The sequence below is a fragment of the Gossypium raimondii genome, chromosome 9 (genome assembly GCF_025698545.1).
Source record: "Gossypium raimondii isolate GPD5lz chromosome 9, ASM2569854v1, whole genome shotgun sequence".
Taxonomy (NCBI): domain Eukaryota; kingdom Viridiplantae; phylum Streptophyta; class Magnoliopsida; order Malvales; family Malvaceae; genus Gossypium; species Gossypium raimondii.
In genome coordinates, this window is record NC_068573.1 from 31,799,753 (window position 1) to 31,826,795 (window position 27,043).

The 27,043-nt window shown below is 27.9% G+C and overlaps 1 protein-coding gene and 1 long non-coding RNA gene across 2 annotated transcripts; one reads left to right on the forward strand and one right to left on the reverse strand.

Moving 5' to 3' along the window:
• Positions 1-16,083: 16,083 nt before the first annotated feature.
• LOC128032407 (uncharacterized) lies at positions 16,084-18,054 on the forward strand. Its single transcript, XR_008188504.1, has 3 exons — positions 16,084-16,157; positions 16,605-16,676; positions 17,732-18,054. It is a non-coding gene; the product is annotated as an uncharacterized LOC128032407 (long non-coding RNA).
• Positions 18,055-20,377: 2,323 nt separating this feature from the next.
• LOC105797904 (gibberellin 2-beta-dioxygenase 2) lies at positions 20,378-24,602 on the reverse strand. The gene is made up of 3 exons (XM_012627783.2): positions 24,121-24,602; positions 23,262-23,610; positions 20,378-20,813 (listed from the first exon to the last, which is right to left on the reverse strand). Exons 1-3 carry the CDS (start codon positions 24,489-24,491, stop codon positions 20,556-20,558), a joined length of 978 nt encoding a protein of 325 aa, XP_012483237.1. The 5' UTR covers positions 24,492-24,602; the 3' UTR covers positions 20,378-20,555.
• Between the last annotated feature and the right edge of the window lie 2,441 nt (positions 24,603-27,043).

Below are 27,043 nucleotides of genomic sequence, written 5' to 3' on the forward strand. Positions count from 1 at the left end.
TACTTAACTCAAAAAAATTATATAATTTGAGGGCCGATCATTCAATTAAGTTTTTTTCCCTTATGGCTTTGTAATAACCTGAATGTTTGATGATTGTTGACTTATTCCTTATTTGTATCTTGAGAATGCGTATGTATTTATCTCTATTCCTTACGATTAAAGATGCATATTCAACCACGAGAGTTAGGTGAGATGGCAAGGGCATTTCCTATTTTAACCAGTAGTCGAGGGTTTGATTCTCAACTTAAGTATGGAGCAGCTTTAAAACTTGTGACTAGCATCTACCGTCTTAATGAGCCTACAAAATGCAGAGAATTAATTACTGAGCTCGCTCCAGCAAATATATTGAGAAACGAGATAGTATGACCATCAATATATTTGTTACTAAATTGATAATTTTGACTTGTACTAATTTGTTGATTATTTTATAATTTGTAATAAGCAAATGTAGAATTCTAACGAAAAAGGGAATCAGATAAACTGTGGTAGAGTCCATTTGAGGAGACTTGGAAGTGTTTGATGTAAGTAGGATTCTTGTGGCTAAAGATAAAAGTCAATTTAATCAGCTAAGGAAGTCATTTAAATCAAACAATTACCCAAAGATAAATGAAGTTTGAAATGCGTCGATTGAGTGTTAATTCAATTGGTATAGGTATTATTGTTAATATAGGAGAATGCAAGTTCAAGTGCGCTAAAGCGCATTATCCTCCTACTTATGAATTGGAGAGACTATGCGTAGTTCTAAGTATTGTGTAAAAAAGAAGAAGATATAATTAAAATCTATAATGAGATTTTTAAAAAAAATGAAGCTCAAAATACTAGATAATGAAGTGATATTATCCTTGATTTATCATTGTGTTAAAAGTCTATATTACTGGGCTCATTTGTAACTAGGTTTCTAGGGGTTTACTTTGTCCATTCTAGCAAAATTTTGTTGGGTTGATATCTTCGGTATTTGTTGAAAAGATTCGTAAAAAATATCATCACTTTCAAAAGTACTACAAACCAATTTAATTTTTTTATATGATAATAGTTTAGTATTTTTTTTAACGCTACAATTAGGAAAAATCATCACTTGCTCTTAATTGATATTATATATATACTAGATCTACTCATTGGAAGTGACCCGTGCAAGCCTAAAGACCCGCGCAAAAGTTGGGAGGATTTGGATAAAAATATCCAGACCTACTCATGAGCTGAATTACCTGTACAAGCCCGAAGACCCTCTCAAAAATTAGGAGGGTTTGGGCAAAAAAAATTAGACCTGTTTAAAATATTGGTCAGGCTTGGGTTTGAACATTTAAGGCCTAAACCCAAGCTTGATTCAACTCGTTTTTAAGTTTGTAATATGCTTTATATTATTTTATTTTTATATATTATACAATTTATAGCATATAACAAGTAAATCGATAGTAGTACATAATACTACAATAATGTAAACATTAAAAATATTAAGATGACTATATATATAAATTTAATAAATAAAAATATATTTTATTTTTTTAAAAAAAATATGGACGAGCCTAAAATGAGCTTGAGCCATTTACAAATATGAGCGGATTTTTTAAGTTCATTTTTTGAGTTGGGCCAAGTATCACGGGGCTAGAACTTAAATTTGGCAATCCGCGAGTCCTTAGGTGATTTCTCTACTTCAAATTTGTCTAGCCTAACACTCGAAAAGTGAGAATACTCCCGGAAATTCTCTAAGGCATAAAAAAATATAGTGGAAGCAACTCAAAACGAAAAGAGCAACAAGAGAGTTGAAAAGCCACAAGAAAGTAATGCACCAAATGTTTGAGTAAATGCTCTCAATATATTCTTTAACTTAAGAATAAAGTAATGAAGGGGAATGTCTCTATTTATAGTTGACCTCTCTCAGATCCAACGGTATAAATTGAGTTACATCGACAGTCAATATTAGAACCTATCTACAATTGAAAGTCCTGAATGATTTAAACTCTATAAATCTTTTATCCTTAGGATTTGCATTAATTACCCTTGTAATTCTAGTTTTGTATTGGGCCACCAAGACTTCAAATCGAGCTAGTTCATATGGGTCAAATAAGCTCCATTTAGTAAGTTGACCTCTATGGGACGTTCTGTGCGCAATGATCACGAGTTTTGATCCACAACTCATGACATAAGTATAAAATGTATTAATATCATGCTTAGGCTCAACCCGAGCCTGACGTGACTCATTAACACCTCTAATCAAATATATATATATATATATATATATATATATATAAAAAGTAACATATTTAGTTCTAGATTAGTTCTCCTTTTTCCAAGTGTCACCATTAAATGGTCGACAGATTAGTAAATTGACTTTAATTATAGTGTGGGTCTCATTTGTTGTATTTAAATTTGGTTAAAATTAATTAAATTTGTTTATATAAATTAAAATATTTATCATTTAACCTAAAAATGATTCACATCATAAAGTTCTTTTCTAATTGATATCTTTAATGCTTTAGTTATGTTGTAATAGTGGTTGATTATTTTTTAAAATTGTATTTTATCGTACAATTTATAAAAATATTTTAATTAATAAATTCATACAGTAACTAATATATTACATACAAGGTATAAACACATGAATATTTTTTTATATTACGGTAAGTGATAAGCATTTTAACTATAAATATGATACGAGTCCTATTTTTTAATTAATGTTTATATAAAATTGATTTTAAATGAATTATCTCTTCACTTTAATATTTTAATTAATTAAATTACTTTTAATGTTATAATATTAAAATTAATAAGCTTAAAATATATTTATATATTTAAAAAAGACAAATATTAATCATATTTATCAAATTAAATTTAATAATATGTATAATAAATAACCTGTAAGAAGTTATTAATAATATTATTTAATTATAGTAGTAATATTCAAACCATGATAAAATTTTGTATTATTTTAATATTAAATATTTTGAAATAAAATAAAATAAATATAATTGATTCTAAATTAGTTAAAAATTAAAATATTTTATAAATATATTACTTTTCAATTTATTAACTAGTTTTTATGTTACAAAATATTATAAATTTATTATACACAACTGAGCCATAAGCATACAAACTAATTTCAAATATATAAAATAAATAAACAAATCATAAAACCGAATTTTTAAGTAATGAAATTTTTATTAGAAAAACTTTACTTACAAAATTAAAAACTCCACCAAATAATAATCCAACTACCATACCACAAAATTTGTACTTACTTGATCTCATGGGCAAACACCTCATATCCTCAAACACTTATTATTACACATTATGATATTTTTATGGAACAAATTAAAATTTTGTAATTTTGGACATTACAAATTAAGATGTTTTATGATACAAATACAAACTATTTATACTCGAGGTTGTTGGAACATGAGTATATTCAATTTTTTAAAAGTTTATAATTTTAGACTTTAAACTCATTAAATTATTAATAAGTTTACATTTTGGTCACTCAATTTCAAAAGTTACAAAATGGTCATTTGACTATTCGAAAGTTTTTATTTAAATTACTGAACTATTCAAAAGTTTTTATTTAATTGGCCTTTAAAAAAAGGTTTAGCTAACAAGCTCCAAGGAACGACTCAGCAATCGGTACAGTGGATCAATACCCATATGCAAGTAGAATAACATACCTTAGATCTACGTCGATCTGATGGTCAATGTCGAAGATCAGAAAATGAAGTTGTTTAGATTTTGGTTGACAGAAGTTGTTTCATGAAAATAAAATTGAATTGTAGAAGAGTAGGGAAATGAGAGTTTTCTATTGGTATAGGTGGTGCAAACAGAGAAGGCCATACAACAACGATTTTAGCAGCCCAGTGACTTAAATAAAAACTTTCAGATAGTTTAGGAATCATTTTGCAACTTTTTGAAGTTGAGCGACCAAAACGTAAATTTACTAATAGTTTAATGACCATGTGTATAGTTTACCCATAATTTTATGTGCATGGATGGATATTTAAAAGTACACATTTATAATTGTTATAATAAATGTTGATAATGGCAATAGAACGATCACAAAAAGTAATAAGAAAAGAAAAATAATAACACACAGATTTTACGTGAAAACCCATTCCGGAAAAAACCATGGTTAGATGAGGAGAAATTCACTAATGTTGAAAAAAGAATGATACAAGAGAAGTTTCAACTACATCTATTTAAGGGTTGAAAAATCCTCCTGTTCTAATCAAAGTCAAATAGAAGAGTATAATTCTATACAGACTCAACTTGTGCGATATGGTTTGTATTTTGCCATTGCATTTATTTTTTCGACCTGTTTTAATCAAAGTCAAATAGAAGAAGTATAGTTCTATACGCCCCTACAGATCCCCTTATTTTGCCACTATATTTATTTCTTTAACAAGTGCCGGGATTTGAGTCACACAATCTCTAACAATAACCACAAGAGTTAGGTGAGATGACAAGGTCTCTCCTACCTTAACCAGTGGTCGAGGGTTCGATCCTCACCCTAGGCATGGAGCAACTCTAAAACTCGTGGCTAGCATCTACCCCTTGACTGGGCTACAGAATGCAGAAGATTAGTTACTAGACTCGTTTCGATAGATACTTTGAAAAATAAAAAAAAGAAAGTACATATATACGCTCAAATCCAAATATTTAAAAATAAAAATGAGAAGTATATGAATATGAATATGGAGTTTAGACAAATTCAAGTGAATATAGATAGTTTGCAATAGTGCCCATTGTCCCCTTTCGGTTAAATGAGGTTAAAAATAAGGAAAGATATTAAAGCAAATAGGAATAGAAGCAATGTTTTTGATGTCTCCTCATAATAAAACATAATAAGACCACTTGAGGCTACCATTCCTTTGAATAATTGTGAAAGCACAAAGGCATTGATATGACCTCTATTTATCTTCTTGCCTACTCCAATATCCCATTTAGTCAAATGGCCTTTACTAGTTTGTGAATGACTATAATATCCTTCTAAAAGAATTGGCCTAAACACTTGCTTCCATAAACTAACTTCCATTAGCTAAAATCTAAGCTATGGAACACAAAGAGGTCCTAGTTTGAAAATAAAAGAATTATAAATATTAAATTCGAATTTAAAATCAAATAAATGTCACATCATAAGTGTGAATTTATGAATTACCAAGTTCATCTAAATCAACAAATATATAAATTATTGAAATCATGATGTTTTATAAAAATTGTTTGGAACAATTGTTAAAGTTAGTCAAACACTTAAATAACATGAGTTCAAATCTTGTCATTCTTCTTTCCTTTCTCTCAATATTGTAATAAAAAAAACTTCAATCCTTTCAAACTTTTACCTAACACGAGCTCTTTTTATTTTTAAAAAATGAGTTTAGGTCAAGGTAGGGTTTAGATCAAACCCGCACCATACCACTCAAGAAATTTACATACCCATATTTTATTTTAATTGGAATTTTAAAATTTTATAAGACTTTATAGCTTTTAACTATCTTTGATATATTTTAAATATGAATTTAATTTAATTTTGTAAAAGTTAAAATAATATAAAAAATTGTGATATTTTTGTCGATTTAGTCTTAACTCAATTGGTATTGGCATTATTGCCAGTGTAGGAGGATGTGAGTTCGAAATATTATATCAAAAAAAGTAGATACGATAATGTTAAAAAATATTTAAAAAAAGAGACACGTGACCATTTTTAAGATTAACCCATTAAAAAATAAAATAAACAAGACAAAATGGGGAATTTTCAACTCCTTTACTTTACTTTCTTAATAAAAATATGCTTTAAATTATAAAGTCTTTTCAGGTTGATCGGAACCCACAAGCACTATCATCCTGGATGGATATTAAAGTACATATCCTCCATCTTGTTTTTTTGATTGATAATATAGAAACATGGTTTCATATTTGAAGAGAAAATTAAAAATGAGAAATGGCCCTCCAAAATCCAATCCCAAAGTTAGTTACAATAAGAATTCATACACTTATTTTTCATTTATATCAAACCAAATTTGAGGTCATTCGTGTTTCTAAGACTTGTTTCCTACCATCCAAGCAAGTTTCAAAGTACAAATACTTATCTCCAAGTTAAGATCATGCACATTTTTAGAAAATGACAAGAGAGAATCGATTCTTGAACCCACATTGATGAACTTGTTTATTACATATAGCTCGACATCTAAGCTAAGAGATAAATTGTACAACACTAATAATTAATGTTAAATTATGATCACAAATGGCACTTAATGTTGTTTGATTGATAATGATTTGGGGATAAAAGAGCTTTCGACATTAGGATTTGAGTAAATTTTAGTTGGTAATGAATTTGAAGTAATTTTGAATTATAGTAATAGACTTTTATTTGATGCACCAAACCTTAGGGTATCATAAAAGTACCCAACATTGTTAAAAGATGCTCTTTTCTATCATATTGGAAAATAAGGTTTCATTTTTTCGATACAAATATTTACATATAATAATCAAATAAGAAAGAAGGTGTCACATCTCAAAAATGAGGTTAGAAGAAATGAGTTTGTGGTTGATTGATTAATTGGATTTAAGTTTGAATACACATGATTGTTAGGTTTTGGTTGCATGATGGATGATATGCATGTGTTTAGTGAATTATTGTTATAGATGCTTGAATGACTTGCTGATAATTGAGACAAGCTTAAAATGACCAAACGGTAAGGTATGAACTTATAATGCACTTAGAAATGTATAAGATGTAAATTTGACATGTTGAGTAATATGAATTGTGACTTTAGGTTTACATGCTAGTATAGTTAACTGGTTAGATTATTAAAGTATGTTTTAGTCTAACTGAGCATGATTTGTATGATCTATATACGATATGTTACAATAGAAAAATTGGCATGAAAACACGAAATAGTATGTGTGGATAGGTGTTAGTTATATGTAGGTCTTGGGCATGTTTTATTATCTTTGTAATTGAGTCTTGATTTTTATGCTATGCAATGGGAGCCCTTAAATGCTATGAAATGACTTGAAATTTTGCATGATTAAGTCTTATATGGATAATTCCATAATTTTACTCTCGATTTTATAAAAAGGTTTTACTAAATATTTTACTAAATTTATGATTTAGTCTTTAAACTTCGCTTTAAAAATTAAATGAGTTTTACTTATCGATTCGGTATTTTCTTTCAATTATTGCCCTTATTAAATTGTTTTATATTGTATATATGATTTAATTGTTGGATTATGAATGTTACTTATGTCATATGTTAAATGACGATTTCACCCTTGATGTTAGTCTGATCAAGAGTAGCATTGTAGAAGCATGTTTGTTTTTAAAAGTTGTATGTTTACCTTGAACTATATGATTGATGAATATGCATCTATATAAATTTGTGTGGTGTGATTGGTGGTTGTACGGAGGTCATGTAAGTGACTAATGTAACATTCTGGATTTGGGTCGGTTCATCTTGGTTGGGTTTGGGGTGCCACATTTGGTCAGGTTTGTGAATTAAGAATGGTCATGCCTCAATGTATAAGCTTATCATTGTGCGTTTGTTAAATAAGGAAAGTTACTGGTCAATGGTTAAAGCACTAGAGCCCTTTCCAAAAACCTAAGTTCGAGCCATCCTTCCCTTTTTTTATTTTGTAGCTTCGTCAAATGCGCCCCAAAACATATATATACAATTAAGTGTCTAAAGTAAACAAGAATTGAGCAATAGGCTCAATGGTTAAAGTGTTAGTACTCCTAGAGATCCTAGGTTCGAGTCTCCTCCTCCTTCCCCCTTCATTTTAATTTCAAGTCTGGCAAAACTTGGGAAAATTGCATGTGTCGCCGTAGGGTCTACAAACCCTAGGAATTTAACCAGTTCTTTCCTAATTAGAATTCATATATTTCTCTTCCTCAAAATTCTAATAGAATTAGAATTCCACCATCTTTTTCTCTTCTTTTCCTAATTAGATTTTCATATTGCCCCTTTTCAAATCCTAATAGAATTTGCTCTCCATCTTTCTTTTTCTTTTCATTCCATTTTCTTTACATCATATTTTCATCCTAAGTATGGATAATTATTTTGCTTTCCCTAATCAAATCATCCTTCATTCAATCGTTCTCTCTAACGATTTTGTAATTGTTGTCAATAGCATCCCTACTTTTGCCAAAAATTGGTAAGTACATCTCGTTTACAATGTTTAAATCTCGAGTTTTCGTAATATTACTATCCAACGCTAACCTTACATTCGATTAATCAACCTTTTACGGTTCTCGCCAAATCTTTTGGTAATCTTGTTAAATCTTGAAACCAACTATTAATTCGGGTGTAAATGTCGTTTGAATGATTAGATTTAGGTGAATCAAACCAAAATCGAGCGTGAAGAACGTCGATCAGACCCCTGGTGAAAGGTGTGTGTTCTTTAACAAGTGAATCGGGGTAAATCTTGTGTAGGTTTAGAGCCATACGTACCCCAAATGGGCGTGTGGACCACACGACCATGTGCCATTATTACGTTAGGGTACTTCATTTTACACAAGGCCAATAACGTTCCACATGGCCTACCACATGGTCATGTCTCTCCTGTAGGGTAATTTTTACGTTTGCCACACAGCCACAGTCTGTTACACGACCTGGCCACACGGCCGTATAACCTTTCCACACGGCTTATAACTTCTCACACGGCCGTGTGACCCCTATTTTACAGTTTTACCTAAAATTTTATAAATTATTCAGTTTAGTCCCTGTATAATCCCCGGATTGTTTTTAGATATTTTATTCACTCGATTGAGTCCTTGATATTATGAACATGCTAAAATCTGTGAGTTGATGATTAAATTGCTACTATATAATGATGGTATGTGAATGTTACATGTTTACTGTCACTATTTTTCTGATGAACTGATACTGTTATTCTTTCCACTACATTATCGATTGCATGTTCAGCATTACTACTGTTACTATTGAACCGATTACATGTTAAGCATGTCTACTACTATTGTTGAATTGAATACATATTAAGCATGTCTATTATTTTTACATGATGCTGTTACAAGCATGTCATATTGCATTGCATGGGGCGAGACGATTGAAAGGAGGAAGTACTGGTAGTTTAATAATCTATTACAGTGGTGGTTCATCTACAAATTACTGGTAGCTTGTCTGTAAACTTTCTAAACTAATAATATTGATGGTTCATACACAATTTTTACTACTACCAGTTTATCTGCAAATACTGGTGGTTCATCCACAAACTGGAGCGTTATTGGTTGGAAAAGTTTTGAGGAACTCTTACTGTGGAGTGTAGCGGAGTATAGGTAGAAACTTTCTTGTTATTTATGCATAACATTGACATTCATAAGCATACTCAAATGAATTGTCAAATTCTGTTATGCTATACAATTGCAATTGTAATGAGAACTATTATTTAGTATGCTTTGTTTATTGGTTCGCACTGGTTTACTTGTGATCAGACTCACACTGAGCTTTTTAAGCTTACTCGCCCTTTAATTTTCATGTTTATAGATGACCCACTAGGTTAGGACATTGACTCAACATCCGGAAGGTCTTAGCTCGGATCATTTTTTAAGAATATTTTAGATTTATTAATATTTCCGTTATTCAGAAATTGTATTGTTTTATTTTTGAACTATAGCATGAGACTTAAGTTCTGGGTTTTATATAGCATGCATGACATTTATTTTGATTATAAGAGGTAGGAATATGGGTTTTAATTAACTATGCATGAAATATGGTTTTTATTAAAACTATGTTCGATATCACTTTTCTGCTGCATGACTAAGTAAATGAGGTTTAAAAAATATATGCATTTATAATTCTAGAATTCAACTTTTGCAAAAAAATCTTTAACATCAACCAATTTTTGAAACTAAATTGTAATCCTTTTGAAACACACCAAGTTTTCTTCAAAAATTAAAGCAAACGTTTTAAACAACGATTTTTAAACTCCGATAGTTCTGCTAGGCCATTTCGGTGGTCAATGTAATCTTCTAAATTCAGGCTTAACATCTAGGCCGAGTTGGTGAGGTTACAGAAGGAATGGTTTAAAAATACAATGATCAAACTTTGGACTTAACGACAATTAACTTGAACCCATATAAGTTTTACGCTAGGCCAATGACTTGATCGATTTACAACCCAAACTCTTTTCAATTTATTTGATAACATGTGGTGTTATAAATGATAAGCTAATGAAGAAGTTGAAGAAAGTGATATTAAATTATGGATTGGATTGTGACAGTGAAAAGAGGTGAGAGGATTCATGCACTTGGGATGGTAAAAGGAAGCTCTTCTGTAAGGGTGAGTATAGCTAACGTCCAAGCCCTTTCCTTTTCAAAATGATCTCCACTTTGTATATATAATATTGTGGGGAAGGAAGTGGGACATAACCATCAAGCTCTCTATAGTTAGATAACCTTTCAATCACTTCCCAAACACCAAAGATACAATTAAGTTTGACAATTGCTAGTGAACATTAAGATTATAGGATATCATAATATAATGACAATCAAAATCACTTTGATAAAAGGTTTCCCTAATCTTATCAATAAATATCGCTTGATAAAAGATTTTCTCTCTTTTCATTGGTAATAGGTAATATATATACAGGAGTGAATGCAGAAATGTTTTAGAGGTAGAATTGAATTGTAAATTTTTAAATATCAAAATATAATTTTATCATATATTAATTTATGATGTCATCATTTTAAGGGCCTAAACAAAAACAATTTCATTTGGGGGCAAAATGCAATTTTACTATATTAACTTATAAATTTATTATTTATGAAGGAGCTTTTTTTTTTAAGGTGCCAAGACCCTACTTTCCCTTATTTTCACCCTGTATATACACTAGTTAACATAATGTCACATCCATTATGTTGGTGAAAAAATTCTTTAGTTTATTTAATTAGATTTTTAATAAAGTAATATTTTTAAGATAGAAATTGATGCCCATGAGGTCCTTATATTATAAGGTTAAAAGTAATTTAATTAGTTTCAAAATAGATAGAACAATTTAACCTCAATAATATAATAATACGAGAAAAAAAGATTATTTATGGCGGCGTTAACTATTTCCATCAATAAGTTGTCATGCCAAGAGTAATTTAGGTTCAATCCTTATATTATTTAAAAGTGAATAAATAAAGATAATTAAATACGATTTTAACTATCTAGGTTTGTAAAAGCGGACATGGTAGGAAGAACAAAAGATAGATACAGTTGTGATTCATTTTTGATTGGCTAAATTTTTAAAAATAAAAATAAAATGCCTATTTTTAGAATTCTTTTCCAAAATTTTGGGACTAATTATTCAATTTTTTAGTTTTAAAAATATTTTGTAATTTTTATTAATATCATATATATATATATATATATATATATATATATATTATATTTCAAGGTCCTAGTTCTCAGCTGACATGGCAACACAATCTATCTATATATCTATTTTTAAATTAATAGAAAATAATATTTTAAAATTATAATCTATTTTAAAATTAATAGAAGATAAATTTAAAGTTATAATAACTAGATCTTACGCCCCACTTTTATTGAGATGTGAATAATTAATTAAAATAAATTTATCTTATAATTATTTTAATATTTATGCAAATAAATTTAGAAATATATTCAAATGAAATACAATAAACTAATAAATCAAAACCTAAAATAATTATATAATTTGTGAAACCCTTTAAATATTTCCAACGGATGCCTAAAATTAAATCATTTAAATACTACAAATAAACTCTCAAGTGACACTAATACAAAAAAAATAGTTGAAATACAATAAAAAATATATACGCAACGTAAATAAAAATATGTATAATAAATTAACTCATAATAATATATAAACTTAGTCAATACACGTAATATGTGTATATGTAGTAAACATTAATGTATATTAAATTAATTAACATATAAATTAGTATAATAATATTAAAATATAAAATTAAATATTATATAATGTTGATGAAAGACTTTCTATTTATTAATCAATCCTATAGGTAATTTTATTAATTTCAATTACTTATTTAAAATAAATTCAAATTAATGATGAATAATTATATTGGATATATATTATTTTTACTAAAAATATTTTAAATTACCATACTATTAAATAATTAAAATAAAATTATTTTTACCAAATTATCTAAAATATTAAATAATTATGTTTTAAAATCCTATTAATTCTTTTTAAAATATTACCATATTATTTTTAAAAAATTAAAATATGGTTTTTTAACTCACCATCATCGTTAGATAAATCTTGAAATTAGTCACTATACTTTATTTTTATTGATATTTGCAGTTATTTTTTTAATATGAGTAAATTTTACACTCGAATTTTATGTTATTGAATTTTACCCTAAACTTTAAATTTTATTAATTTTTCCACCAACTTTCATTTTCTTAAATAAATTCTATTACTCAATATTAATTTTGAATATTTGAAAACAAATTTTAATAATAAAACTTCTTTCAAATATTTTATTTCAATAGTTAATAATAAGGTAATTTATAAAAATAAAAAATTAGTTTAGAATTTTAAAATGAAAGAAATAAATACTTGAAAAATAATATATATATATATAAAGTAAATTTATATTCTATAAAATAACCATTTTATTAATTTTGAAATATATTTTTACTTATAGATGTTAAATATTAGGATAAAATACAAAAAAAGTAATTTTATTAAATTCTTTTCAAATTATTTTAAATTAAAATTGAGTTGAAAATTTCAATCAAAATCAAACTTTAGAGAAAAAATTCAATCAAATAAATGTAAAGTGGCAAACTTCAATATAGAGTTAAAGCATAATGGTAAATTTACTTTTAATTTATAGGCACAATGATAAATATCAATTAAAATAAAATATAGTGGCAATTTTAATTTCACCTAAAATATAGTGAAAATTTTGCACATAAAAATGTACTTTTAAAATTTAGCGGTAAACTTTTTTTTAATTACAATATGTTTTATTAATACATACAATCAATCATAAGAAAATTAGTATATATAATATTCCAAGGCCTTACTCATTAAGTCCTAACTCGGTTTGCATTGATATTATTGCTTATACAAGAAGGCGTGGGTTTGAGAGCGCTGAAACGCATTTATCCTCCTATTGAAGGGTTGGGAGGGACTATGGATAGTTCTAAACATTTGTATAAAAAAAATTACAAGGCCTTAGATCCTAAGTGACCTGGAGGCTTAATTTATTGACACATGGCATACATATTGTGATGACACAGGGAAATTGTGTTATTTACCTCCCTTTTTTTTGTTAGTTTAAAATTATATTATAACTTTAAAATTATAATACATTATTTGAATAATATCAATAATTTTAAATTTTAAGTATTTAAAATACATAAATTACACACTTTTTATGCATAAGTTTCATAAAATTGATAAAATTTTAACAATTAAAAATAACGCCATATTAATAAATCAAAATTTAAGTTTATAAAATAATTAAATATTTGAAAATTTTAAATAATATTATTTATATATTTAAAGTAATTAAATTTATTATCAATTAAAATTATGTAGGTGAAGATATCAATAACAAACATTATTATTTAAGTATAAAATTAAAACCAATTTTAAATAATAATAATTAAAATCAAATCTTTATTTTAAATAATAATATTTTAATTAAATAAATAAAATGAAAAATTATTGTTTATTAATTTAATTTTAATCAATGATGGAAGTATTGAGGATAAAATATTTTATAGAACAAATGGAGGAAGAAGAAACGACACAAGGAAGAGAATAAATTTGTTATGTATTTTATTCTATTAAAGAGTACTTATATACACTTGCATGCTAGGGTTTATTCCAAAAGTAAAGAAAATCAAATCTAATCCCTATAAATATTGTAACCTCCTAAACCCGACCTAGACGTTAAGACCGAATTCGAGAGATTACATCGGTCATCGAAATGGCCTAGTAACAATCAGAGTTTATAAAACCGTTGTTTAAATCATTTGCTTGATTTTGAAGAAAAACTTATCATGTTATTTTCATTTTACTAAAAGATATAATTTTCCCAAAAACATTGGAATTTAGAGTTTACTTAGTAAAAATCGATTTTCACTTTTTATATGTTTTTCAAATCTCATTTACATAACAATGTAATGGAAAAGTGGTATTCAATCATAGTTTTAATGAAAACCAGATGTTCATGCATGTTTAAAACAATATCCATGTTTCGATAGCCTAAACAACTATAATGTCATGCGTGCCATATAAACCCAAAACATAAGTCTCATGCCACAATTCAAATAAAATAATACAGTTCCAACCAGTAGAATTTATTATATAAATTCAAAAAAAAAAACTATTCGAGCTAAGCCCTCCGGATGTCATGTCCACGTCCTAACCTATTGGGTTAACTGTAAAGATGGAAACTGAAGGGGGTGAGCCTAAGAAGATCAATGTGCGTTCAATCACAAGAAAATCAGTGTGAAATAGTAGGTGTAGCATATAAAATAACAATTCTTAGAATAACCACATTCGTATAGCAATTCACAATTCATAGTATCGAATTTTCAAATTAACGCATCACTATAATATTTTAGATTTAACAGTTTTATATGCACATGATTATGAATGGCAATGCAATTTCAGTTTATTAGAAAAGGTCCTACCCAACTCCGCTGCACATCACACTATGAGTTCCCCAGAACTCATCCAACCTTATGTACTGGGTTGTGGATAAACCACCATTGATTCGCAAATAAATTGTCCCTTTCTTTGTAAAAATTGTGGGTAAACTACCAGTAATTTCAGATAAAAACATTTGCAGATAACTTGTCACTTAGTTCGTGGACGAACCACATATTTGCAGATAAAAATTGCCACTGGGTTTGTGGACAAGCCACCACTGTTTGTAGATTATTAATATGTCGCTCTTTCTTTATACATATCATCCCACCCCATGCAATGCAGTATGACATGCTTAGTAGCTGAACAATTCAACACTAGCAATACTCATGCTTAACATGTATTCAATTCAACATTCGCAGTAGTCATGCTTAACATGTATTTAATTCAACACTAGTAGTAGACATGATTTATCATGTACTCAGTAGGGTGGTAACCATATTAACACTAACGATTTGTCAATATCACATTGATAGTAGGCATGTAATATTCACTTTTCATACGATATAAAAATAACACTTTTATTAAATCATAGATTCTAGAATAAACATATTATCAGAGACTTAATTGAGTGAATAAAAACTCTAAAAACAACTTAGGGAATATACATGGACTAAACTGTGCATATCAAAAGTTTCTGGACAAAACTATAAAACATGGGTCACACAATCGTGTTAGGGTCTCATGGCCTTGTGGAAGGGTTACACGATTGTGTGGTCAGGCCATGTAACAGACTATGATCGTGTGATAAACGTTAAAATTAATCTACAAGAAGGACAGTCGTGTGGTAGGTCGTGCGGAAGAGCTGTGGTCATGTGGTTCACGCACTAGCATAGGGTTTATAGAGGCACATGGTCTTGTGGTGGTTGTGTGTGTAACAGCCCAATTTTTAGTAGTGTCAGAACAGTGATTTGAGATCACTAAATTCGATGAAAAAGTTAGAAAAATTTATTAATTAATAATTATAAGTTAAGTGTGATTTTAGAAATATTTTTGAATTAGTGAATTTTGTGATTTAAAAGAAATTATTAGGTAAATTGGGTCGAAAACGAGGTATCGAGACCTCGATATTATAAACTAAGCCGTAAATATTTTTATAAATATTTACGCAGTGTCATTAGGGTAGTATTAGAGTTTCGTTAAGAAATTTTAACGTTTCGATGGTTAATTGATTAAAAAGGATTAAATTGCAATAGAGATAAAAGTTTAATTAAAGATTAAAGAAAAGTTAAAAGGACCAAATAGGCAATTATGATTTTTTCTAAAGTTGAGACGGCATAACTAAAGAAATATCTGAGATATTTTAGTTAATATATATTATATTTATTTACTTAATAAATAAGTATTATATTAATTATATTATTATAATATTATATTATTTTATATATATAAAAACAAATAGAAAAGAAGGAAAGAAATAGAATTGAAAAACGCAACAGAGAAGGAGAAAGGAAAGAAAGAAAAGGGAATTTTGGGTTTTGAAATTCCAAGCTCAATTGGTAAGTCAATTTAGTCTCTATTCTTGTAATTTTTGAGTTTTTGGAGTTCTAGAACAAAATATGTCATGATTTAAGTTGAAATTTTGAAAGTTAGTAAATTTTTAGATGTTGTTCATGTTGAATTAATTGATGAATTAGGGGTTAAATTGATTGAAATTCAAGTTAGAAGTTAGTAAATGGTTGATTTGTAAAATAAAACATAAGTTTAGAATTAATAGAGACTAAATTGAGAGAATTTTAAAATTAGGGATTTATGGTGAAATTAGAGAGTTAAATTAGTTTAAAGAGAGAATGAAATGAAAATATGAAATTAGTTTTGAGAATAAAAGTTAGTCTCGGTTTAGGGACTAAATTGAAATTTAGGCAAATATTGAGTAAAAATTGAAAAATTTAATGTGAGATTGAATGGTGTTGTATTGATGATTCTTAATTGTTTTAATTCCGTAGCTAGTGTCGTACCGGAATTCTCGACTAAAAAGGGGAAAAATATAGTCGACATCGAATAGCTCGGAATTCCTGGTTTGTATTTCTATAATCCGGATCTAATTATTAATTGTTGTATTTTGATTAAATGTTATGGTAAGTGATTGAGGTGAGAATTATTGTTTTTTTTTTTACAATTGAAATGGATTGTCTAGATATGTGATGAAATTATATTGGTTGAATTAAAGTCGAATATATATTATGAATATATATGTGTAAATGTGAAATTGTGCAAATATGATAATTGAATTATTTTTTATATGTATAAAATTCAGCCTTAATGCCCAAGTAGATAGAATTTAGAACTACTGGTATATTAGTGGCATGCCATTAAGGAACTTTAGCGCGCTCTCTGATTATTAGCACGTTGGTGCTCTCTGATTATTAGCACGTTGGTGCTCTCTGATTACTAGCACGTCAGTGCTCTCTGATTAGCACATCTGTGCTCTCTGTATAGCACTTCAGTGCTCTCTGTTCATTAGTGCATAATAATGCATCTCTATATTTGTTCCGTATATCCGGTGTGTTCTATAAAATCTACTTTGGGCTAAGAATAAGAATATGAGATAGTGAATTGAAAATAGAATGTGAAAAACGATAGTGAATTGAAAACAGAATATGAAATATGTTATAAATACATGGAATACACGAGTTATATACTCATGAATTGAATGTGGAACGCTATTATATATAGCAAGTGATGATAATTGAGTATCGTATGGTTTTAAATGTTCAATTGTGCTTGACATTTTATTATACATATTTTATTGTTTTATTTTTAAATATTCGGATTATAGAAATACCACTGAGTTTATACTCAGCGTACGGTTTGTTTCCGTGCGCTGGTTAAGTACTTAAGTTCGATCGCTGATTCAGCATCCAACAACGATCCCGAACTCAAATATGGTGATGTTTATTTCTTTGTGTCGGCATGTACCTAGAGTGTCTAAATATTAGTTATTTTGTGGTTTGATTGTAAATGAAGTTATAAAATCTATTTTTGAAAGTTTATAATTTGGATTAAAATGATGCTTTGATGACTTGTTTTGATGATATAAAATGTTTGAGATTTCTGTCTGTTTGATCTGTAGTCTCCGGTAATGCTCCATAACCCAGTTTTGGCGAGGGATACGGGTTGGGGGTGTTACAGTGTGGTCCACCCATGTGGCCTTAATCCTACGCACAATCTTCACTGATTCACTTGGAAAAGAACACACACCTTTCACAAGGGGTCCAATCGACGTTCCTCATGCCCAATTCTGATTCGATGCACCTAAATGTGGTCCTTCAATGAAAAATATACTCAATTAACGATTGGTGTCAACATTGGCAAGATTTACAAAATATTTGACAAGAACCGTAAAAGATTTCTTAATCAAATGAAAGATCTACGTGGAATAATGATGTTATGAAATTACGAAAAATAATCTATCATTTTCTCATATTATATATGATATATGATAGTATAGGTGTGCGCGATGTATTGGGGTTATAAAATAAAAGAATCCTCTTTTTTACAATCTTATTTATTATGATAAGAAAGCGCTCTTAGTTCACTTCAGTAGAACATGAGTTTCTAAAACTCAATGTTGTAGGTTCAAATCCTACAGAGCATGATTCCGCTCTTGTTAGGTCTAAAATTAAACCGAACTGAAAAAAAATTGAACAGTAATTTGAATTTGACCTTATTGGATTAAATTATTAAATTAAAATTATTTAAAATTATTAAATAAATTAAATTAAAATTAAAGAATTAAAGGGGTCAGTCGAAAAAATGTATGTTAATTAATCCAAAAAAGGCATGTTAATTAATCAAAGGTCCAACTGATCACCACGTCTGTATTGTAAATATGCGGTTACGAATAATCCAACCAAAGTAATAGGAATTAGACCAAAGATGATTCCAAATAGAAAAACTTGAATCATTTCAATTTATTTGAAGGGAGAAAAAGAAAGGTATGTTGGAAAATATGGACATCACATATATAATAAGGGTAATTACATATTATTATTTACTATCATGATAGGTTAGCCCAAATTAAAATGACCTAATTTGGTTAGAATTTTATCGAGCTTTAATTATTAAATAAATATGGGTCAAATATGTATAGATACTCTAGTAATTGAGTTCTAATCAAATTCTAATTAATGATGGGCTAATTAGGAATTAGAACTATTATGCTAAGGTTATAAATATTAGGGTTATGGTCCCCAAATTATACACAAGATATCTTTTCTAATATCTCATCATTAGAAAATAGAGAGCAAATATTCTCTAAATTTCTTGTGTGCTAATTTGAAAGATTAAAACCCAAGATCTAAAAATTTTAAGGAATTTATGGATTCGGTATGTACGCATCTAGTTACATTATTTATTTATTTTGATGATTTGACATGATAGACCACGATTTACAATTCTAATTTTATATTAGATATTATTTAAAATTTTAACAAGGTAATGGTGCAAAGAAGAGGAAATGAAAGAAAAATGATAAAAAAATAGAAGAGATGCGAACCTTTACTGGGTTTGAAAAGAGGCAAACCTAATCCAATCAAGAGAAGAATGGTTTAAAAAGAAAATCGAAAGGAAGTGAGTAGCTCGAACCTAAGATCACTTAAAAGAAAAACTTAACTCTTAACCATTAAGCCAAAAGCTTATTTTTTACTTAAAATTTATTTGTAATGATATATATTTTAGTTGTGGCTTTTACCTTAAATTACTGAAAATAAAAGAAAAAAATGGGAGAAAAGATCTTGAACCTAAGTCTCCAAAAGGACTCTCTAACACTTAACATGGGCCTAACTCATTTCTTATTTATTTATTTTAATTAAACTCCTATATTTTGAGGCATGACAAATATGTTATGTAATCTCTTATAATTTTACTATCTGAATATTACACCTTCTTTAACAATATTATTAAATAAAAATATGTATGTTTAATAATATTCTAGATAAATATATTAATATTTTAAAAATTAAATTTAAAATTTATTATTATAAAAATATTTGGCTTAATTCAAGTTAATTTTATATAAAATCATGTTACTCAAAATAGACTCTTTTCAGAAATTGACATACACTTTTTAAAAGGGAAAGTCAATTTTAGAAAAAAATTTATTTTTCATTGATTGAGTCATTTTCCGTGAAACAAATATAGGAAATTACGAAGAACATTTTTGTAAGTCAACTTTCACAAAATAAACAATAGGAAGAATATTTTTGTAAGCCACCTTTCATAAAATAAACCCACCCTAAATTACCTTGTTTATCCTGATATGAGATTGAATTGTTCATTAGTCCTTACCTTATAGTTTGTTTACGAAAATAGTTAAAATTGTTATCAATTATCCTAGTTTTTTCTGGGGGTAAATTACACCAAAAGTCTCTAAGCTATAATTAAGTTTACATTTTCTTTATTCAACTTCAAAAAGTTAAAAAATGGTCACTGAACTATTCAAAAACTTTCAAGGAGGAAAGTCTTGGTGAGAGAGTGATCTAAATCATGTACAGGACTAAGGTTACAACTTGGTAAGTGAATTGGATTTCAATCACATCTTATACAAGTTGATTTATAGTAGATTACTCTTTGAACAAAACGTCGCATATGTAGGAAGTTTTTGATTTGTATAATCAAATTTTTGTGTCCATCTCTTATTTTATATTTATAGTTAATTTATAATTATTGTTACTCTCTTAGCAAGGACTCAATTGCAACCGAATGAAAATCCGAAAGGTAAAATCAATAAATTCACATATGTATTTATATAGCTGATAAACTTACATTTAAAGCCTGTAAAATGAACAATCCAATCTATTTGCTTTCCATATCTATGGCAAGTGGAATCAACATTTTCGGCAAAAGAAAAAAAACCCTAAGTTTTTAAAGATAAAATAGTGGGGAACTTGATGCCATTAGTGGCCAGTAGTTGAAGCCTTTTCGAACAAGCCAAGCCTATAATCACCCAACCTTGACTTATAAGCTGAAGCCTTGTATTCTCTCCATGTGAACTCATTGTACAAGCTCTCTTCACCTTTGGCCATTAGTGAAGGCAATGGCCTTATGGTTTCACTTAAAGGTGGACCTCCAAAATATATCATTGAAATTCTTGGTTTTAGTGAGTTTGTCATTACCCTATGCCTCACACTTTTAAGCCTCCCATTTGTCATGACCTGCCCAAGAAGAATAGAAAATTGAGAAGAAATTTAAAAAAAAAAAAATTTTATAGAGAATTGATATACAAATTAAATGGTTAAATTTTGCCATAAGTCCATGTACTCTTCGTAATTTGAAATTTAATCCTTAAATTTTTAATTTTAGAAATTTAGTCTCTCTACTTTTCAGATTTCAAAATTTTGGTCCAATTGTTAACACAATTAAATTTTTTTGTTAAATTCAAGTCAATTACAACGTCATTTTATAGTTATATTGCTACCAAGTGAGTTTTTTTTAATTTCAAAATGTTACACCAACAAATTTAACCAAAAAATTAACAGTATTAACAATTGAACCTGAATTTTAAAATTTGAAAGTAGAGCAACTAAATTCTTGAAAATAAAAGTAAATGATTAAATTCCAAATCTTTAAAGAGTGCAGGACCTGTGCATATTTTAACCAACTTAAATATGATTTTGGTTGAAATTAAAAATAATTATGGTGTTTAGGTTTAAATCACATTATGTGAATGTAATTTTGTAGATTTTATATAAACATATGAAAGGGTAAAAATACCTTCAAAATAATATTGTTTCTTTGTAAAAATAATGGGTTTTGATAATTTCACAATTGAGTTGAGATCGATTGACTAGTGATATCAACTTAGTTAAGTTCTTAAATAATAGGATAAATTTAGGGATGTTTGCTTATTAGTATGCATCAAATTTAAATTTATTAATAATTATAGTGAAATTAATTTTTGTTGAATAGAGGTAATTGGAAATAACAGTTGGGTATAAATTTGTGTTCGATTATTATTTTTATGTTCTATTTATGTAAATTATGCATATTAAATTTTAATAAATTAAAATGTCTAAATTCACTTTATATAAAAATTTAACAAATATATATTAATAAAAGTAGTATTCACTGTTGATATAAATTAATTGGATTGATTCAAAATTTTACGTGTATAATAAATACTATTATATTAATAAATTTATTAGACAAAATATTAAAGTTTTAATCATATAAAAAACATATAAGAGGATTAAGACAAAACTTTAGACTCGAAAAATGAGTTTAGACAAAAAAATAAGTTCATTTAAGATTTGAGCTCAACATTGAAGGGCTGAGCTTGGCACAAGCCTGACCAGTACTCGATTTTATGATATATTTTTTATTTTTATTTTTATTTTTATATAGTTTCTCTCATATGATAATTAAACATATAATACTATAATGTAAATGTTAAAATATGTTAACATATTATTTATGATAAAAAATTGAAATATATAATTATTAAATAGTAAATAAATTTAATATTTATGTTAAAAAAATTAAATTATATCACACTCATAGATGAAAAATTGTAACAAATATATTTATAAAATATTGATATAAAGAACAAAGAGTAAAGTTAAGATATTGAAAACTATGGTACATTAAGTTAAAATTCTATTATTTGTATTTTCTAGATTTTACATAAAATATAAAATAACAAAATGCCCTCGTAGCAATAATTGCTACTTCATAAAAGAATGGGTTTTGGTAATTTTTCAACTGAGTTGAACCCCTACGATGTGGGTGAAAAAATTATGTAACATATATATCTATAAAAATTGTATAAAAATAAATGAGGTTTTGGTTGAAATGACAAAGTTAAAATGTTAAAATTTACAATATCATTGGTTCAAATCTTATCATATGTATATATTTTTATAAAAAATATAAAAGATAAAAATACCCACAAAAATATGTGTTGCTTTGTAAAATGGTAGGGTATTTGATAATTTCCTAATTGAGTTGATACCCGATAATAGGGAACACCAATTCAATCAAGCACATTATAATAGTAAATACTAGATTTTGTCACACCCATAATAAAATATTATCTTTTAAAATTATTTAATAATGAAGATAGGTGGAACTGTAATGAACTTGCATTTTAATATTATTAAACATATGTTCAATCTTTGAATTTGTAATTTTAATTCTCTTATTTAAAATGATATAAAATATGAAAAGATAAAAATATCATCATAAAAATATTAATTATAATTTAAAAAAAAGAATACTTTTGTAATTTTATAATTGAATTGATCATAACTCAATACATCAACTCAATAAAACGATTAAATAAATAATCCTATCTAAAATAAATTGACTTATAAATATAGACAAACTTAAACTCCATCACATATTAAAATATATACATAGTTGGCAGTGACGGGCCAGGGCTGGTAGGGCCCTAGCCCTAAAATAATTTTTTTATTTAGATATTTTATAATTTATAAAATTTTAAATTAATAATGATAAAATTATATTTTAATCCCTCAAAAATAATAAAAATTTAATTTAATCTTTTAAAAATTATAAAAATATAAACTATTAAAAATATACCATTAAATTTCCACCAAAAAAAATTTAGACTCCGGGGCTAATAGTTGCTAGTAATAATATACCTGCAAAGCATCACCAACAGTGACAAAGAAGGAGGCGTGATCAGGTGGGACTGAAACCCAAGTCCCATCTTTAAGACATATTTGCAGTCCCGACGTGTTGTTGGATTTTAGTAGTGATATTATTTGTGGGTCGGTGTGTTCCCCGAACCCTATCATTTTCCTTCCGCTCAATGCCTGCAGGTCTTGGCTAATCGGGTAATGGTTTAGCCTCAAACACCAGTCACTTTCCTCCTCTCTCAGCATCTTACTCCACACATCCCTTCGCTCAATCCCCAACCCTTCCGCCATTAGCTCCGCCACCTCGTACGCCACCGCCTTCACTTCCATCACATAATCCTTCACCGCTGACCTGTTTCATGATAATATTATGAAATAACGATGAGATGCAATAACAAGTCACAATTGGATGAGACACCTACTAACAATACCTTAGTTATATATAAAAAAAAAAGTTTTGATCTTTGTGGGAAACTTGTAAAAGTTTGAAGTCAAAATATATTGAAGGTTCGACTTATCTTTCCAAAATTAAATATTTGTATGATATTTAGTGGGGCTTAAAAAATGAATGTGGATAAAAAAATTTAATCTCATTTAACTCGGACTCAAATGTGAAATGCTTCAACTGACTCAACCAATTTTTTCAATTTTATAATATATATTTTTCCTTTACCTTTTTATATATTATATGGAATTTAAATATCGTTGTGTAAATATAAAAAAATTAAATTGTTTGTTGTTAAGTTAGGAAAGTATTTAATATTTAGACTAAAAAAATGCACTTTGCAAGGTAGAATAGATAGACTAGAATTATAAAAAAAAAGTGCAAGGACTTCCTAAAAAATTTACCCAAACATTTTACCGGGAAATTGCTGGGTTTTGATCGGTGTTGATAAGGAGATATTCAATCCATCCCACATCACCATTGGGTCCAATCCCTTTAGTACCGTAACCAAAGGGGTTGGGCGGACCGGCTTTGTCTTTCACAGACCGGGGAAGATTAAAGAAGCTAAGAGCTTCGGCTTCTAATCTGGCTATGGTTTCCATAGGAACGCCATGGTTAAGCAGCTTGAAGAACCCAAACTCCTGGCAAGCTTGAATTATCAACATTTTGGCCTTTGGGTCTCTTAAGTTTATGGATGGGATTCCTTTGAAAACACTAATCCTCGGCTTGCATGTCTTGATCGATGCGTAATGGTCATGTAATGGTGCTGGCTTTGATAAAACAACCATCCTTATATAATAATAATAATAATAATAATATATGGACTTAAAGAGAAAGCAAAGGAAATTTTATATGAAAGAATTGATAGAAGGATAGGAATGAAGTGATTTGTAAGAGGGATTTCTTATGGGATTTAAAAGAGGTGAGGGATTAAGGATTTATATAGGAGTTGTAATATAGTAATTTAATAGTATTATTTTGTAATTTCTAGTTTGGGATATGAATTTATCATTTTTAATTTGGTTTTACTTTTTTTCCAATATTAATCCTTCAATTTTATTAATTTTGTGGTTCAATAATGTGATACTATGGAACTAGTCCTATGAAATTATATCACATCATCACTTAATTTTTTGTTACAAAATTATAATTTTTAAGTAATTACGTGACACTATATCAGAGTCACATCATCATCGCCTCGACCAAGACCAAAAAAGTTCTCAAATTTTGGAATTAATGTAAACAAAAAAAAAGATTTAAGGACGAAACTGAAAAAAATTGTCAATAATTTCGTCGGTCTCCAACTTAGTTAAATTTGAAATTTAATTTTTACAACATCAACAAACAAAATATTTTAATTTGTTAATTATCTTCGTTATTAATCATAATTGATTGGATTTATTTCATTGATGGTCGTGCTAAGTATGTCATAACCCAAATTTTTTGGGCATAACGATTTATTCGCCCTTAACTTTATAAAAGTATTATTTTAGTTCTTCATTTAATTTTTTGTTTCTTTTAGTCTTTAAATTTACATTATTTGTCAAATCACTTCAAAATAGATGGAAAAATTAACATTTGTTAACTTTGTTGTCGTGGCATACACGTTCTACGCTAGCAATTAATTAAATTTTAAAATATTAAAATATTAAAAATATTTTTTACAATTTTATATTTTAATAATTTTTATTTTATAATTTTAAAAATTATATATATTAATTTTTTAAAATTTTAAAAATTAATTAATTATTGACGTGGCTTCCACATCAGTAAAGTTAAAAAAATCAACTTTTTCATCTATTTTAGGGTAATTTGACAAACAACCCAAGTTTAAGGACTAAAAAAGGCACAAAAGTAAATAAATGACTAAAATAATTTTTTTTAAATTGGAGGGCTAAATATTATGCCTATTTTTGTTTTAAGAGAGGGACCATATGGCCTTATGCTATATTGTTTAGAAATTTATGCAATTTATTCAAGATCTGTTTGAACAGCACGGAGTAATTTAATGAAAGTGTAATTATTGGACTAGTTATTACACTCTCTTTGTAATTGCACAGTTACATAATTTATATTTTAAAAAGAATTACTTACTATAAATAATTATTAGTGTAGCGACCTAAAAATTTTGCACGGGAGCTAGTTGAGGTGATTATTGAAAATTTGAAAACAGAGTCTCGATTTTATTTAAAAAAAAAAGATTTGCCACCGATCTTTTTCTTTAGATGTGATCGGACACCTACAAAATTCTATTTTTAGAAGAAATTTTTTTTTAAACTTTTCCAAAAAAAAGAGGTAATTTTAGGTCTACGTTAAAATCCAGAAAAAATTAGAGTTAGGGAGTCGGTTACGCGCAAGGAAGGTATTAGCACCCTAGCGACGCCCAAAATTAGTATCTCGTTAAGCGCGCATTATCTTAATTTTCAAAAATACGAGTTCACTTTAATATTTAGTTGTGATTCGATTTTCTTTTAAAAAACGAGAATCTTGATAAATTACATATTATTATCTTATATACATTTTAGAAATAAAATTTTGATAATTTACAAATAACCACAAAAATAAATATTTTATTTTAAAACCTGAGAATTTTAAATTTTTTTATTTTTTTTAAAAGGGCATCTCGTATTTAACATGAACCGATGATATTCACTCAACATAGCGATGAAATCAACGGCTTAATGTTAAATCGATTTGTTGCCTTATTTATTAAAATTATTTAAATTTAAAATTGTAACTAAATAAGCATAATAATATCTTTTAAAATTAAAGAAAGAAAAATATTTAAAAATGTCATCAAAATACACAAATTAAATTTAAAGTGGGTAAACAGGAAATTACCAAAAAGCCCAAAATTACGGGCTTGAAGAACAGGATACACGACGCGGGTTTTTTTTTTTTTTGTTAGGCGATTAGGCTCTTGGCCTATTATCATTCTTGGAGTTCTTTGGACAGGCTGGTTTCTTGGGCCATTTGTGGTCATGAATTTGGTCTCATTGGCTCTGGGCCTAGAACTTCTTCTTCTTGTTGGGCTTGGAGCTTCTTTGGTATTGTTGGGCTCTTTGGGTAGCCTTTTTTTCTGCTGCTATTGGGCTACTGCCGAATATGGGCCTCCTGCAGGCCTGCTGGGTTGCATGGGTCGGTTCGGTCGGGTCGGGTAAGGTTGACCAACCTGAGATATTTTTTATTTTTTCTTCTTTTTTCCTTTTTTCTTTTTTTTCTTTCTTCCCTTTCTTCTTCTTCTTCTTCTTCTTCTTCTTTTTCTTCTTCTTCTTCTTCTTCTTCTTCTTCTTCTTCATCTTCTTCTTCTTTTTCTTCTTCTTCTTCTTCCTCCTCCTCA

Bases quoted from the DNA above. Each gene is read 5' to 3' on its own strand.
- LOC105797904 (XM_012627783.2), bottom strand. From the start codon at position 24,491: ATGGTTGTTTTATCAAAGCCAGCACCATTACATGACCATTACGCATCG. The intron at 23,611-24,120 runs GTAAAATGTTTG...ATCATGAAACAG, and splicing joins CAAAACCCAGCAATTTCCCG to GTCAGCGGTGAAGGATTATG. The intron at 20,814-23,261 runs GTATATTATTAC...CTTCTTGGGCAG, and splicing joins CTGTTGGTGATGCTTTGCAG to GTCATGACAAATGGGAGGCT.